The sequence below is a fragment of the Heliangelus exortis genome, chromosome 13 (genome assembly GCF_036169615.1).
Source record: "Heliangelus exortis chromosome 13, bHelExo1.hap1, whole genome shotgun sequence".
NCBI classification, from domain to species: Eukaryota; Metazoa; Chordata; class Aves; order Apodiformes; family Trochilidae; genus Heliangelus; species Heliangelus exortis.
The window spans coordinates 8,977,760-8,993,703 of NC_092434.1; the positions used below are offsets into that span (position 1 = coordinate 8,977,760).

A 15,944-nucleotide genomic window follows, 5' to 3' on the forward strand; every position below is an offset into this window, starting at 1 on the left:
CAGAAGGAAACCTGCCAATCATGTACATATCTACATATTTTCTTTAAATAACTGAACTTGGCAGCATGCAGCATAAATAAGATTTCTACTCTTGGAGATTTTATTCTTTACCTGATACATTATAGCTATTTAATGGCCTGGTACAATGTATTTTCTTATTCTTCATACAGAATCCTACCGTTGAGCAAAGCTAGGGAAAAGTCTTAGCTTTATCTGTGTATTACATACAGATGTATAGACACTCCATTTATACGTAAATATGTTAACATACCAAGTCTGCTACAGTAATTTACAGATCAGGAGAAACAGAAGATGGCAATGGCACATTTTTTCTCACTGGAGAAGACAGACGACAGAACACACACTTGGATGTTGTTTCAGAGTCACTAGGTTGCAGGCATAAGAAATGTTTTTCACATTCTTCACACTGGTGTAAATATAACAAAAAATAGCATTTCAGTTAATCATCTGTGACAAATGTGCATTATTTCACTCATCAAGATAGAGTCTATATGCATACATCTATCTAGGCCAAATTTTTGAGATGCACTGAGTGTATACAGCTGTTGTAAACTTCACACAGAAGTGGTGCTCAAAATCCATTCCTGTAATGAATGCTTTAGAGATCTTTTTCTTGAATGAAACTATACTTTTTTGTGAACTCTGACTTTATTTCTTTCAATACAGCCTCACATTTTACTTTTTGGGTGGTTTGATGGGTATCCAGTTTTCAACTGTTCCGTCTTGGTGTTTATCACTAGGTGAGATTTGGGGCTTTTTTAATTACTTTTTTTTAAGCTGATCATTGTCTTGCTAAAGACATAAAGAAAGAAAAATAAAAGATGGAAAACTGGTACATATCAATAATTTTAGATTTAATATTAACCCACTGCAGTCACCACAAAGAAGTTTTCCTGTTGACTACAAGCATGCTAATCAACTTTAATCCACTTCTTTCAGAGCTCAATTCACTACTCATGAAACTATTTAAAAAAAAAAAAAAAAAAGATACATTTTTTTATTGGTTGGTATGCTCTAAGCATTGCTAAAATACACCCAAAAAAAACCCCTTCATTGTACCAATTTTAACTATATTCAAATTTTTGTTGATACTTTGAGGAATGTAAATATTTTCACTGATGGAACATTTATAAAATTATTTAAAAGCTTAAAAAGCTGCTCACTACTTTTGAATACCTGCTATTCAACAAGAAAGTCTGATAATAACATTAGAGAAATTTAAAAGATAGTTCTTTTTCATGCAGTTTCACTTAATGGTTATTCATAGAATCCTATTATTGACAAGAAGGAAAATATACACAAAGTCTTGCAAATCCACTACCAAAATCAAATGAGGGACTGTAATGAAAAGCACATTTCAATAGCATTAAACTTGTTAATGTTCTTCTTCCCTAACACCTATTTATAATTCATGGTTTAGAAGTCAGAATACATACAGTCTCAGCTTTAAAAAGACATGGCTCAGAATTCATATAAGCTGATTTATGTCCAGGGGCACATGAATATTAATTGCCTTGGCTCAGTAACACTCCTGTGTAAGTGGCAAATTACTCTGCAGAACCATCAGGTGTAGAAAACCAAAATGAGTTTATTTTTTAAAGTACACATATATGACTGCATACAGTGTTTTTAACCAAAATCAGTTTAAAAATGTAACCATTATTATCACATCCCATTCTCAAAAAAGGATTTGATAATTTTTGCAAAGAGAGAACAAACACAATCAATTTGTGTTTTAAGCCTAGAAATTTGACAGCTTTCATTTAACATTCAGATTTTTTTTCTGAACAAAGCATGAGGTGTGGAAAAAAAGAACAAAGTGTACCTGAGTAATTTTAGAGCTTCTTGCTTCTCTGATTTCTATCACTGAAGGAAAAGTATCTATCTTTTCAATATTCCAGAGTATCAAAGAAGAATCCTGAGAAAAAGATAAAACTATTTCGATATATTTGCAAGCTACCAAAAGAGTGATTTACATGATTGCTCTAAGGATGAAATCTTACCTCAGCAGATGAGCCTTCTCAACATGACAGCTAAACCCTCCCACATTTAAATATCATGTATATAGAAACAATCTTTAGCAATCCTAGATTGCCTGCATACTTTAAAATAACTAAGAATAAAATAATTATCAAATAGTTTTAAAGATTTCCTGTAATTACATGAGGTAAATACTGATTACAATTTAGCACTTTTGTGAGCAATTCAACCATTGTTGAATTTAATAAAATTTTAAAAAAAGCTGAAAACAAGGGATGAAATCTTCCCATTCACTGAAAAGTTAGCTCCTGAAACCACATCAAGAATTATTTATTACCTTTGAGGCTGAAAGAACCCATTTCTTGTTTTTGGTAATGGCAACATCTGTCACCCAGTCCCAATGACCCTACAAAGTAAAATTTAACTATAACACAAGGAAAAAGCTTTTATTATTATAACAAAGCCCACTATTTGTACCATAAATCCCCTTTGAAATGCAGTAAGATAAATCTTACTTGACTGCTTCATGTCCAGTCAAGAAAAAAACATTCCTAAGAAGTTTGTACCTCCCTCCATATATCTGAAAACAGCAGTGATTACTATCTCTGGTAAGCAGAACCCCAGTAGTGATGCTCAGAAGAATGTTAGCTACAGTTTCCATGGGTTTAAGGATAGGTCTTTTCTATTTTTCAAACACTTTGATAAAAGATTGTAAAGACAGAGTTTACTTCTAATACTTATTAGCTAAAAAATCTTGTTTATCATGTGTTTATCATGTGCTAGTAGAAGGAAAAGCTGTGGAAACAAACAGCAGCTTCTCCCCAGTGTTAAGAAAAGGAAACCAGTTCTTGAGCGTGCCACATCGAGAAACTGAATGGGATGCCCTGGTTCCAACAAGAGCAGCACAGCTGATATGAGGTTAACAGCACTGAGCTGGCATAAGAATAGGAACAGGTTAAAATCTAAAGTGAATGATTTACTCTATCTAGGGAGATTAAAACACAAAAGGTATTAAAAGAGAAAATTCTTAGAGTTTAGGAAGGCATGGTGTAGCTTTGATAGTCAAATGCCACACCCAAGAAATACAATTAAAAAATGAACATACATGTTTTCAGCACAGTCACACACGCATACGTAAAACATGGGTTTAATAGAAGAATCTTAAAAAAATGTTTTTAAATTTAATTATGAGCCCAGAATATAATTATATCAAGGCACGGATACTAAACTGGAATTCTCCATAGTGACAAAGATATTAGCATTTAAACAGATACCTCTTTTTTTTTAATTGGGAAACTGGGTAACTTGGAACTGGAAAGTCTGCAGTAGCTGTATTATGTAAAGCATGGATGCTGGTGGAGGATGTGTACCATTACTGCTCAAAATGTACTCAGTACAGTTTCAGTTCCAGGGGGTAGGTAAGCTTACATTTAAGGTAATGGGTGTGAGGCACCCAGGCTTACAAGCTCTCCAAATGAAAATGCTACCTTGGATAAGTAGCAGTTAGAAGCTACTTTTAAGCCCAAGTTTTTGAAGGCAAGTGGTCTTCCCTGAGATCTTCCAGCTGAGTTTGATCATGAGCCTTGAAAATATATGCAGTATGAAATAAAGTAAGTCCATTAAGATCCTATTTTCAATAGACAGGACAGAACCAAGTTTGCAAACCTGAACTCTGACATTGCCTGGTTTCTGTGAAATCAATATTTGCAAAATGCATGCACATAACTTTATGAATACTGTCAGTCCTTTGACCCATATGTCTGATCATTACTTCAAGTCTTGTGTATTGTTTCCACTAAAATAAGAAATTAATGAAAGGCATCATAATAAGATATGTAAAAAATAAAGTCAGGATGGAACAAAAAAAACCTAACAAAAGTTGGACTTTTTTAAAGTTTGTGATGGTATTACTTACCACCTCAAATTTGGGGTAGTATTTCCATGAATATGGAGGAAAAGATGAATCCTAGTTCTAAGCAGGCACAGCAACCTCGTTTGCAGAACTGTCCATCCCAACAAGTACTGTATGTAACATGTTGGACTACACTCCTGTCACTATAAGCAGTAATGTCAACTATGTAACCTAAGGACTGAGCTAAGCTTGGTAACCTCAACACCAGTATTTACTGAAGTTTTTAATGCTACCCTTTTAGCATGCTGTTTTCTCTGGGCATAAGCATATCTGTATGTAAAAATATAGGTATACAAGAGTGTGGCATTTCAAAATTAACACATGCACTCTCCAGGCTCTTGTTAACTTGCTGGAAGAAACTCTCTTCTAAAACATAGGTACAACTCAATTCAGCATAATCCTTAGATAAGCTTGTACATAAAAAGAGAAATGTAATAGCTTATTAACAACTGACTTGATGAAAGTAATACATTTGTAGCTAACTGTATAAGAATATACTGCTCTAGGAAATTAAATCACCCACATCCAGGATATTTTTCCTATGATATTCCTGCCTGTATCTAAAAAGGATGGGCAAGGGTATCTGTCAGATAATGAAATTTGCAATGCTTTTAAACCAGCAATACATTTTAGATCTTCTGATCAAACTAGTAACCGAATAAGAGCTCAGTACCTTTAAGCTTAGCTTTTTATAGCCTCCATCTGTATCCCATACAGCTACAGTTTTGTCATATCCACCAGACACAACAAGTGATGCTGAAATGTAAAATCAGAATACTGTATTTTAGCTTTGCTTTGTCAAAGCAATAAAAGAGGCTCCTTCTAACAGTTGAGTCAGACTTCAAAAAAAGAACTAGTCATGCCTTAAAAAGACAGCAGAAGTTCCTTTTTGCTACTTGTTGTTGATGTTCTTATAACTTAGTGGAAAAAAACATACATGAAAATTTTGTTGATTTAAAAAATTGAGGAGATAGCTTTTTAAAAAATTAATATATAGAGAATACTTCCAAAATTGCTAGGTCAACTGTGGGGAAAAAAAAAAAAAAAAAAAAAAAAAGATTTTAGAGTGGAGAGCATGATTTCACGGGCCTATTTGCATGCCTTCAAACCACAGGTACATTTTCCCCCTCAGAGTTGCTATTTATTTCTTTGTGTTGCCTAACTCCAAAAGCACTGTCTGGGTGTGACTGCAGATTAACCAGCTGTCAGAAGTTTAGGATTCATCTTTACTGGAGTATTCAGATGTGGAGTTGCAAAAGAAAAAAGCCAGTTCGATCACAATGTAAAGAAATTCATGTTACTCTATCTCAGTGAGGTGAAGAGAAGCTATTTCAGCACAGTAGCAATTTGCATGAACATTAATTTCATGTTGTGGAGGGACTAGGAGCTGTCTGTGATCTAGTGAAAGTAATGGAACTAAGGCAACAAGCTCTCCACTGCCCTCACTGAGACAGAAGTAAATTAGGGAGCATATTCATGGGAGCATCAAGGAGACATCAAGTTCCAGGTGCCAAATTGTCAGGCTACAAATCATAAATATGCTTTGAACATGTTAGTTTATGAGCTCCACCAGTGTAGCTAAGAACAAGCTACAAACATGAAGTTTTTCAGAAGCACAAGACCAGCATACGCTGTTTGGGCTGTGAAGTAACATTTCTTTTGGGGATACTAACAAAGACATACACATTTCCATAATTACTACAGATCAATACAGTACTTAATGAACATGTTGAGTTTTTTTCAGCAAACCAATATTAAGAGATTATCTGCAAGTGCTAAGTTAATACTGTAACATATTATTTTACTTTTGCTCCATTATGATCTTTTAATTATACCTCCTGATGGGTGCATCAATTAAGCAGTGTTCCAGTTGCCTTATTAAGACAGAACACGGACGATCAACTTCAATTTACATAGTTATCATTTTCTGATAATTAAACATGTTATCTTGGAAATTATGAATTCATTATCTACATGATTAGAGAGGCACTTGTGGTTTAGCTGAGATGCCCTTTACATAGGTATTGAGATATATCATGCACTGGTATTAAGATAACTTACCATCTTGGCTAAAAAGGCAGGAACTAACAGAGCCTTCATGTCCTTGATTCAAGGAAAAGGGTTCATGACACCCAAATTTTCCTGTCTTTATATCCCATATTTTTAAGGTTTTGTCCCAGGATGCTGTGCACAAATAATGACCATCAGAGGTAAAACAGCAATCTGAGATAGCATTGCTGTGTCCCCTGGAGATCAAACAAAAAATACAGGAAGAGTGAGCTTTTTTTATCATTACATCTCTCTCAAAGATCCTTCTGCAACACTAAGCACCCTGACTCCATCCAGTAAAGCATCTTAAGCATATTCTCAATTTAACCATATGAATCATATGAGTCATATGAGTTAACTATATGAGTCTCTGGAGCTGCTTAGAACCTCAGAGCCAGCACAAGCTTAAATCCCTGATTGCTTTAGGTCATGTTGCAGGACTGAACTGATTGAAACCTTGCTGTTAAGTGACAAGTGACCAGCTTGTTGTTGAACATAAATTAAAAAGAAATTTTTCACCAGCTACAATACAACCACATTTTATTAGAATTACAAAAAAACCCCACCCAGTATTCATAAAACACATAGCACACATCTATGTCTATATCTAAATTTCAATTCAAACATTAAGAGGAAAAGTTTAAACAATTCCAGACTAAGGGTTAATTTTGGAAGTAATGATAGAAGAAAAAAAAAATCTGGATGTTCCAGAACTGAGTGAAGACTCCAGTGCTTCCTGAAATCTAGTAGGGAAAAGGATTACGAGCATTCCTTACAGGAAACAATGCTGTAGTCACTACAATTTAAAAGAAACATTACAATGTTCCAAACTGAATTCCCCATCCAAAGTAATTTCTATTTTCTCAAAGACAATTTTATTACAGTGTTTAAAGGCAGTCTCTCTCTCTCTGATTATTTTTTTAAGAATTCAAAGCTAAATTGATTGTTTTTAATTAAAGTCACTGATATTTTTAATGGCTGATGTGAAATGCTCTGTTGTTGCCTACTTCCTTCTTAAAATGATATAATATCCTAAATTGACACAATGTCTTCACTGCATTACTGACTTAAGAAAGAGATACAAAAGTTTAGCATGTGAAAGCTCAGGAGATCATACTGAGCCAGGCTTCGGGCACTGGGCATGGCCTTTTCCAAAAGCATATAAGGAAAAATGACCTGGAAAAATTATCTCTGTACCCAGAAAGTAGCCATAACTAGTTCACTGTGAAAGCCAAAGTAAATACTGAACTGTGATCCACAGCATCTGTTTTGCATCCAGTCCTGTTTCATACTTCCATTAACAATGTAGGTAATGAGATAGAGTGCAGACATGAAATTAAGCCCAAGAGAGTCTGCAGTTATACAAGGGAGAAGATTAAAATTCAAAATTATCTTCACAAATTGAAGAAATTATCAACAAAATGTTTGCAATGGTCTCTACAGGAACCAATGCTGTCATCACTGCAGTTTGTAGGATTCTTCCAGTGTTTAGTCAATTATCTAATATGCATGATGCCTGATCAGGTCAATTTTGTTGAGTCTGACATTCTGTAGCAACATAATTAATCAACTTCACAGAAAAGGGGTGGGAATAGTATCACAGTTCTGCAAAAAAAAGGATGCAAAAAATACCAAGTCTTGACTATCATGCTGTCAAAAAAAGAGTAAATCTCATCCCAGGATGTATGAACAGTGGCACATTCGCAGAGAAGCATGCAATAATTAATCTGTATTCTTTTCCATTTAGAGGGAATCCTCTTTACATTGTGGGAACATATAGCTCAAGAAAAACGTGGGCCAGTTGTAAAGATCTCAGAAATCAACAAGAATGGCCAACGTTTTTCCTAATTAGTAGAAATTAGAATGAGAAGTTTACACTGCAATACCATATGGCAAATGCTATCTTCTGCCTCTCTATATGCAAGAACCTAGAAGCTCCAAAAAATAGTACTAGAAATGCTTACAGTAATCAAAAAAGAATTTTTCAGTTATTACAGCAGGAAGCTTGAGTGGACTGTTTTATTCATGCTTTCTAGGTATGTCATTTGCTTGTGTATTACTCTATTTAGTTCAACAACTATTATTCAGTTTCTCTAGTACAAATCTTAGCATAAGTCTCACTGACAATTGTGAAAGATGCAAACAATGCCACAGATAATTAACTCTAGAACAGTTTCTTACTCATGAATTGTAACTGAGGTGGATTGTGTGATCATATCCCATAGCTTTATGGTCTTATCATACGATACTGAAGTCACTCTTTGGTAACCAGGGTCAAAACAACATCTTGTGATTGTACTTTTGTGATGACCTATACAAAAAAACATCAAGTGAGACTATTGGTTATTCAGAATAATTACATCTGTATCTCAGAACACAGAGACTGTCCAACTTTTTAGAAGCTCATTCTGCAGCAATAGCAAAGTCCCAGACTGACAGTCCTGAGGGGAAGCCTCACGGGGCTGAGGTCTCACTACTGAAATTACCTTCACAAGGAAATTACCCTTCAAAAAGGGTAAACTCATTTTGGCCCATCATCTTTTTAGAAGCCTGTTCTGAAAAATACTGGGTTTAATGTCTTATAGGTAAGTTTCTTTTGCCTTGCTCAAGTAACTTGAACTGAACTGAATTTAATTAATTTTCTCAAATTTCTGCTAGAAATTTAAAAAAATTCAAGAGCTGCATAAACAAGATGTCAAGGTCTTACCTCGGACATGTGCCACTACTGTTGCACTTACTGCATCAAAAATGTGTATGGTACTTTCTCTGTCTGAACTGGATACCACATATCTACCATCACGAGAAATATCACATGAAGTTACAATGCCTTCATGTTCTACTGTCCACTAAAGAGAAAAGAAAAGGTTTTAGAAACATCCTCAAGGGTTGGAGAGAGTTTTACAGCAAACTTTCTAGCATCTGTAAGCAGATTCAGAGGGAAGGCCTTGGATATTACTTTGTTTTGGTAAAAGATGATAGAAAAACTGGATATAAAGACATGTATTTTTGCATTGGCAATAAACTTAAATTTAAACAAGGCCATCCTCTTCAAATCCTGAAATGCTAACCAATCTTAACTCTACCTTCTGAGACAGGTTATTAATATCTATTTGTATCTAAACACATGTTCATCAACAGACTTACCAAAGATCAAGCAATTATCAGCACCAAAAGTAGGACTAAAGATCAAGCCACCTATCCTAGCTATAATGTATTGTGATAATTATTTATCAATAACAAAACAATAAACCTGAATTTTACAGCTGTACCTTCTGCAAGATGCATTCAAAAGGATACATACAAGTATTTTTCCAGTTTCCGTATCCCAAGCCTTGACAGTGTTATCATATGAAGATGTTACCACTCTAAAAATAATGTTAAGGAAAACAGCAATCAATGTTTTCACTTAAAATAAGGTATTTTAAAAAATAAATGACACTTAAATCTGACAATGATTTGACATCCTCACACCCACTCATTTAAAAGAGATTTTAAAGTGCTACAGCAATAAATATTGCATAGCTTAGCTGAAAAAAATATTTATATTTCTGATAGAAACTAATAATAAAAATGTCATGTATGTAAATTTCAGTGTAAGCAGTCAACTCAGCTTCATTTCATCCATTACATGATATTTAATTATTTCTAACATAATAATTTTAAATCCATTATTATGTCATTTCTTTAATGAACATGATGTATTCTTGTCAGCAGGGTTTTGTTTTTTTGATTTTCAGTGGTTATGTTGCTGGGTAACACCCTGACACAAACACTGCTCTGCACAAACACAAAGCCACATTAGACAACAAAGCTATTCAATAAGGTTTACAAATTTGGCAGATTTCCATTAAATGAGAAGTAAAAATTTTTGCCCTTACAGTTTTATTAAAATATTCCCAAATATAGAAAGTAATATTTATACTGAAAGTCATGGGATGTGAAAAATGTTTTAGTACCATTGTAATTTTTTATTTTGGTAAAGTTCATAAACTGTCAATTTTACACATTTTGCCCAAGAAACTTGATGCATTAACACTCTAACAAGTAAAAACAGGCAAATATTTTCATATTCTTATTTTTCCATATGTGTGTACTTCCTGCAACCAACTCAATCTCTGCTCCTAAATGAAACATGTAATGCAAAAGACCATGTGAAGTTTATGAACTGGTAGTGGTTTTTTTGTTAGAAAGTTGTTTCCAGAGCTGTACACAATGGTATTTTAATTGCTGCTTAGCAAAAAAAAAAAAAAAAAAATTAAAAAATATACAAATTTGCAATAGGCAGCATAGCATGTGTACTATTCAGTGATCAAAAAACTGATCAGTCAACTCTACAGTCTGATAAAAACTGCTTTAAACTGTAATTTGATGATAACATATGCCAGAAATAGTACCCATGGAGGCACTGCATGACCTACTTAATCAAAAGTTAATATATGCTGCAGTTGTTTTAATTATTATGTCCACAGGTTGACAATGGATTAAGATAAATTTCTTCTTTAATTGACAAGACAGGCTTAATGGAAAGGCTATAGAATAGTAATTAACAATACAGACATAAGAGAACTATTATGAAGGTATAAATCTCAATGACAGATGAAACCCTGAACCTTGGCTAACTCAGTGCTGTTCTTTTATACAAATGATATATATTTATATCCCCTTTCCACAACATATGGCAAACATAGACTTGCAGCCCATGGTAACTCAGCATTAGACAAATCCTGTGCCCTAAAAGAGCATAATCTATCAGACTATTCCAACATGCATTTAGGACAATAAAAGCATTCTTGTTTAATTCATCAGATACCATATGCAAATCAGAATTAAGAGCTCCTGTTGGTGAGAACAAGGTGAGGTTTATGGCAGTTCATGTAGGTAAAGGAGTCTGGCAGTAAACAGTCTGCTAGCAGAGAACAGACAGCATAAGTGAAAGTTCAAGAAGGAAGACAAGTAGGAGTGTACAGAGGAAGGGAGATGTAACACAAAATTGGAACAGGATGACTTATCACGGAGCAAAAAGTAAGTAAAAGATGTTTGAATTTGATGTAGCAAAAGTTAGGAGACCATAGGAAGGACTGAAAAAGTAATTTTTTATTCCAAATTTTGTACTGTTTCCACATGCAACAAAATTAAACCTTGAAACAAGGAAAAAAAAACCAATCAAAACACTTTTTAAAATTAATTAAGATAAAAAATGGTCACCTTCTGTCATCAGGAGTCAAGCTGCACTCAGAAATTGGGGCAGTGTGTTCTTCTTCAAAAACTTGAATAGGAAAACCTTGCTCAATATCCTTGAATAAATCCAAATTACTGATTAGGAACTGCTTTACTAAATTGTAAAGTGATACAAAGCATGACAGAAAAAGGGAAAGCAAAACTTGCAAAATCAATAAAGTTAGTTTTACTTTAGTTGCTTTTACAATCTCAGACTCTCTATTCCTTTTTTTTCCTTTGAAGAAGACTGAAACAGAGTCCAGTGCCTGGACTTCTATTTATCTCCATCCCACCACAACAGTTTTCACAGAAATATTATTGAAAAGAGTTCTCCTTAGACTCTTAAATCCACATCCATACCTGAATCCTGACAAGTTTTCATAAAGTAATATATGCTTTTCCACTTTGATTTGCATAATTAGAACTTTCAAGGCCATTCCTGCATCAATTAATGCAACATCATTTCCTTTACAGATGCAGTCTCATCAGCTTGTGCAATGCTCTTTCACAGATTGCCCTTTACTGTCTGTATTACTTCATTCCCTGTGTTCCTTCATTGATTCCTCATTCTCAGTCACAAATACAAGCCTCTTGTTTTCAAAACCAAAGCCCTTTGTGATTTACCCGACATAATTTCCCTTCATTTGTGAGTTCTCCTCCATGTTACGAAGGAGTCACCTGTGAAGAACTGGAAATACAAAATTGCCTTTAAATGTCTGTTTTGAGATTCCTGTTACTTCAATCAACAGACTGCTTAAGTGCTGTGATGATGGCCCATACTGCATTACTGGTCCACTCCTCATACAATAATAAGGTCAGAAAAGACCTTTAAGCTCACCAAGTCCAACTGTTAACCCAGCACTGCCAAGTCCATGACTAAGCCATGTCCCTGTGTGTCATGTCTACAAATCTTTCAAAGGATGGTGACTCAACCACTTCCCTGGACATCCTGTTACAATGCTCAGTAACGCCTCCAGTGAAGAAAATATTTCTAACATATCCAATCTAAACCTCCCCTACTGCAACTTGAGGCCATTATATTTCTCCATCATCTTCTATCTACATATTATGTTACATGGAAAGTTTCAAGTGGTTTCAGGAAGGGACTATCTTTCTGTCATACATGTATGATGTTCTGAGCATAGTGCAGTCCTAACCCTTAAGCACAGCACTGAAGTTCTTGAGTAATACAAATAAAAATCAAGTTTTACAAATGGATCATGAAGCCTGCCTGTAAATATCAAAACAACAGGACTGCTGACAAGCCAAGTAACTCACAGATCAAAGCCTCACAGGACCAGTCATCATACCTTCATCTAGATGAATAATCTTCTATTTCCATGATTACCTAAATTCTTCAATTAGATATTTTTTTGGTGTGCAAGTATCAAGGTTTCAGAATCAGTCTGGAAGCAGGCAACAAACTCCCTTCACTGTGCATGTGCTCTTTCATTTGTCTATAGTATCAGAATAAAATCTTGCACCTCTGACTACTATTCCCCTTTTAACACCAACTGTCAAGTCTCAGATCTAGAGCTGCTCCCTCACAAGGACCTGCTAACTTGGCAGCTCTTGCTACCAGATGAAAACAGAGCAAAAGGAGATGTATTTTTCACTTATTTTCTGAATGTGTTTCAGTGCACTACAGACCTAACAACTGAAACTAGTATCAACAGGAATGTCTCTAAGACCAAAGGGAAAAGAAAAATTTTTTAAAAGTTACCATATGTTCTTGTTCTATTTTTCTGACCTAAAAAAGCCTTGCAGTCACAACTGCTTGCCTAGACCCCTCTACTCATTGTCTATCAATCCATGTGCAGATTGCCAGTGAGATACCTGCTCTCAAGAGGAATTTCAAATGCTTTCTCAGTACAACTCAATCATCTGATACCTAATCTTTAAAGTGGTGGTGGGGGAGAAAGGAAAGGGAGAAGGCCAATGTGAAATTGTCAGGATTGGCCTTGCCCCCACAGCCAAGGCCTCCATACTGCCCAAAATTCTAAGTGTTTCAGGTGCTCAGCAGGGGCATCAGGCTTCTCTAGGTAAAATTAATCTTACCAAAATAACTGCGTATTACCTTTCCTATTCACCACTACCAGAAAGTTCTCAATACTCAGTAAAATACTTTTAGATAGACTATCTGAAAAATAAGTATCAAAAGTGCTGAATAGATCTTAGGAGAAAATTAAAAAGATAAAATATTCTTAGATCAGCCCCCATGTTTCAGGCAATGAAACAGCCTTTGCAGCAAAAAGAATGTTCATGGACCTACTGTGTTTAAAAAAAATATCGTTATCTTTGGATTTTGGGGTCTTTCAGTTTGCCTACTTGTAAGACATATCACTAAAGACAGAAAAAACACACGAATTCCAATTCTGATTTCAGATGAAGCAGATAAGCTTGGAACTGTCAATCTGACAGTTATTAAACTGTAGATGTCATCAATAACAACCTGAAAGACTTTTACTACTCCTATCTACAATATTGGCTTAAGAACTCCACATTTATTTACTCTAGAACTGATAATTTCAAGACTGAACTTTTTTCATCCTAGACTTCCCAATTTCTTGAATCTGGCCAATTCCAGCCCTTTGATCTGCTAAGGCTGGTTAGCTGAAAACTTCTCAGTCTCTTTACATTCTTGGTGTTCTTGGGCTTTTTCAGTACATTTTTAAAAAGGCCGAGATTATGGTAGAAACCTAGTAACACTTAGGTAAGAAGACAAAACTTTAGACACTTTCTAAAGCCATTTCACCTCCATTCATATCATATATTAAGGCACTCCTATAATTCATTACTAATTCTTGAATCAACTTGTGACTGTTAAATATATGCCAGATCTCATACCCACAATTTATTTAGCATAGCTACCTTATAATTCGCTTGCATAGAATTCTAGGACTCACATAAATATATGTCCCCAGGCTATCTTTTAGACTAAATTTACATCAGCCAGAACCCGTGCACTTCCCCAGATCAGATCTTGCTGTTACCCAAGGTAGCTAATTTTACAGTTGCTATTTTTAAACTTCAGTAAAGTATCTTAAAGGCTCTTTGATGATTCAGTCAATCTACATGCCTGTATAACATTCCTTCCTTGATTTCAGCTTTAAGGTTTTTTTAATAATGTGTTGCTGTTGCATTCATAACATACCCAGAGCTTCACTGTTTTATCATAAGAGCATGAAAGTATTTTTGTGTCTTCAAAGCAAAAATGGCAGGAACTCACAGTATCACTGTGTCCTTTCAGAATTTTAAATTTGATCTGTAAAGGGAGAGAGCAAAGATTAGGAATATTTTTCCTTAAAAATATTTTTTACAGCTTGGTCCACGAGGGGGAGTATGAAAGTGAGAACCAGAGGAGAATAACATCGCATTTGTCTGAGAAGGGTTCTCATTCTTTCCTTGGTACCAGCTTGGAGCAGATTTACCAGTCTGGCTGAGAAAGAAAGGTTGATGGATATGGGTTTTATTTTTCTGAAGGGGTAGGAGATTTGGTTTCCCAATTCTTCTTCCTCTCATGAAAAGCAGTATTTACCTTTATATTCCATGAAGTCTCTCTCAAGTCTTTTCAACACTTGTTTCCACGATTCTGGCCCATCAAAGGGCAGCACACCAAGCCCTCAAGGCCACACAAAAATTTTAGCCAAGACTGTATTACAAATTTTGTCAAAGATTATTTGAAAAAACTTTTTGGGAGATTGCCCATTACTGTCCAGCACGTTTGTATGAACAGAGCGAATGGAAAATTTCGCTTCCATGAGCATTAACCTCACAAAAAGCGATGCAGAGCTTTCCAACCCCCACCTTCCCGCCAAGCCCCGACTCCAGGCGGGTGGGCGCCCTCCAGGCCTGCCCCAGGCCCTCACTCCCCAGACTACCTGCGCTGCCGCCTCAGGGCCCTCCCAGCAGCTCTCTGCCGGGGAAGGCTCCGGCTCTGGCCCCAGATGGGCCCCTGGGGACCCCGCTTCCATTGGGGCCCCGCTCCGCACCTCAGGTGGCGGCGGCACCGCAGCGGGCGCGGCCCCGAGGCCCGGGCCCCGCCGGTTCCTCCCTGGAGCGGCTGCGTTACCGCTCCCGCCGAACACCTCGGGCCGAGCCACTCCCCGGCGATGCCGCTGTCGGGTTTAATTTTTTGCCCGCAAGGGAGGCAACCTCGCGGTCCGATTTCTTGTTCCTCCTGCTATCATTCGCGTTTTCTTGTTGACTTAATATTTAAAAACCGCGCGATCTGCGCATCTCCTCAGGAGGGTTCCAACACTTGACTCTGTGGGTACTGAGAAATCCATTAACCCATGCCCCAAAGAACTGCCACCTAGAGCAGTGAGTTCCAGTTTAAGGCTTCTGTTCATAGCAGGAATATTCTTTCAGCTTCCCTGTGCACCTGGGAAAGGAAGTGCTGAAGGTCTAAGCCTCATCATTCAAAAAACAATATTATACCATGTTTTATATTAAAATAAATCTACAAAATTAGAGTAACTTTTAAAATGTACTTCATGACACAAAGGAACTATTAACAGTTTTCATTGTAACTACATAAAATAAGGCAGATTATAGTAATAATCTTACAGTACATCAATCTTAACAATCTCAAAATGACATTTTACTGTTCTTGATCTGCCATGGTAAATGCTATGTACAGTTTGGAGGGGTAAAAACTATTTCCAGTTCAGCCAGGTATTGCAAAACTGTGATGTCCAATGCTGCATTATACTCACTAAAAATATTACACCCAAATACAAATTTTACACTGCTTTAAACTTCC

At 35.9% G+C, this 15,944-nt stretch overlaps 1 protein-coding gene across 2 annotated transcripts; it reads right to left on the reverse strand.

The window, feature by feature from the left end:
• Nucleotides 1-66: 66 nt before the first annotated feature.
• Nucleotides 67-15,876, reverse strand: WDR88 (WD repeat domain 88). 2 transcript variants are annotated; one of them, XM_071756757.1, is made up of 11 exons: nt 15,061-15,876; nt 14,409-14,444; nt 11,168-11,256; nt 9,264-9,327; nt 8,670-8,808; nt 8,144-8,273; nt 5,975-6,159; nt 4,587-4,669; nt 2,339-2,407; nt 1,847-1,939; nt 67-427 (listed from the first exon to the last, which is right to left on the reverse strand). In XM_071756757.1, the coding sequence occupies exons 1-11, from the start codon at nt 15,151-15,153 to the stop codon at nt 290-292; spliced, it is 1,119 nt and encodes a 372-aa protein (XP_071612858.1). In that variant the 5' UTR covers nt 15,154-15,876; the 3' UTR covers nt 67-289. The 2 variants fall into 2 exon arrangements, with proteins under 2 accessions (XP_071612858.1, XP_071612857.1); XM_071756756.1 differs by having other exon boundaries at nt 14,334-14,444.
• Between the last annotated feature and the right edge of the window lie 68 nt (nt 15,877-15,944).

Bases quoted from the DNA above. Each gene is read 5' to 3' on its own strand.
- WDR88 (XM_071756756.1), bottom strand. From the start codon at position 15,153: ATGGAAGCGGGGTCCCCAGGGGCCCATCTGGGGCCAGAGCCGGAGCCT. The intron at 8,809-9,263 runs GTATGTATCCTT...TTTTCTCTTTAG, and splicing joins CGGAAACTGGAAAAATACTT to TGGACAGTAGAACATGAAGG. The intron at 8,274-8,669 runs GTAAGACCTTGA...TTTTTTGTATAG, and splicing joins AGTAGTGGCACATGTCCGAG to GTCATCACAAAAGTACAATC.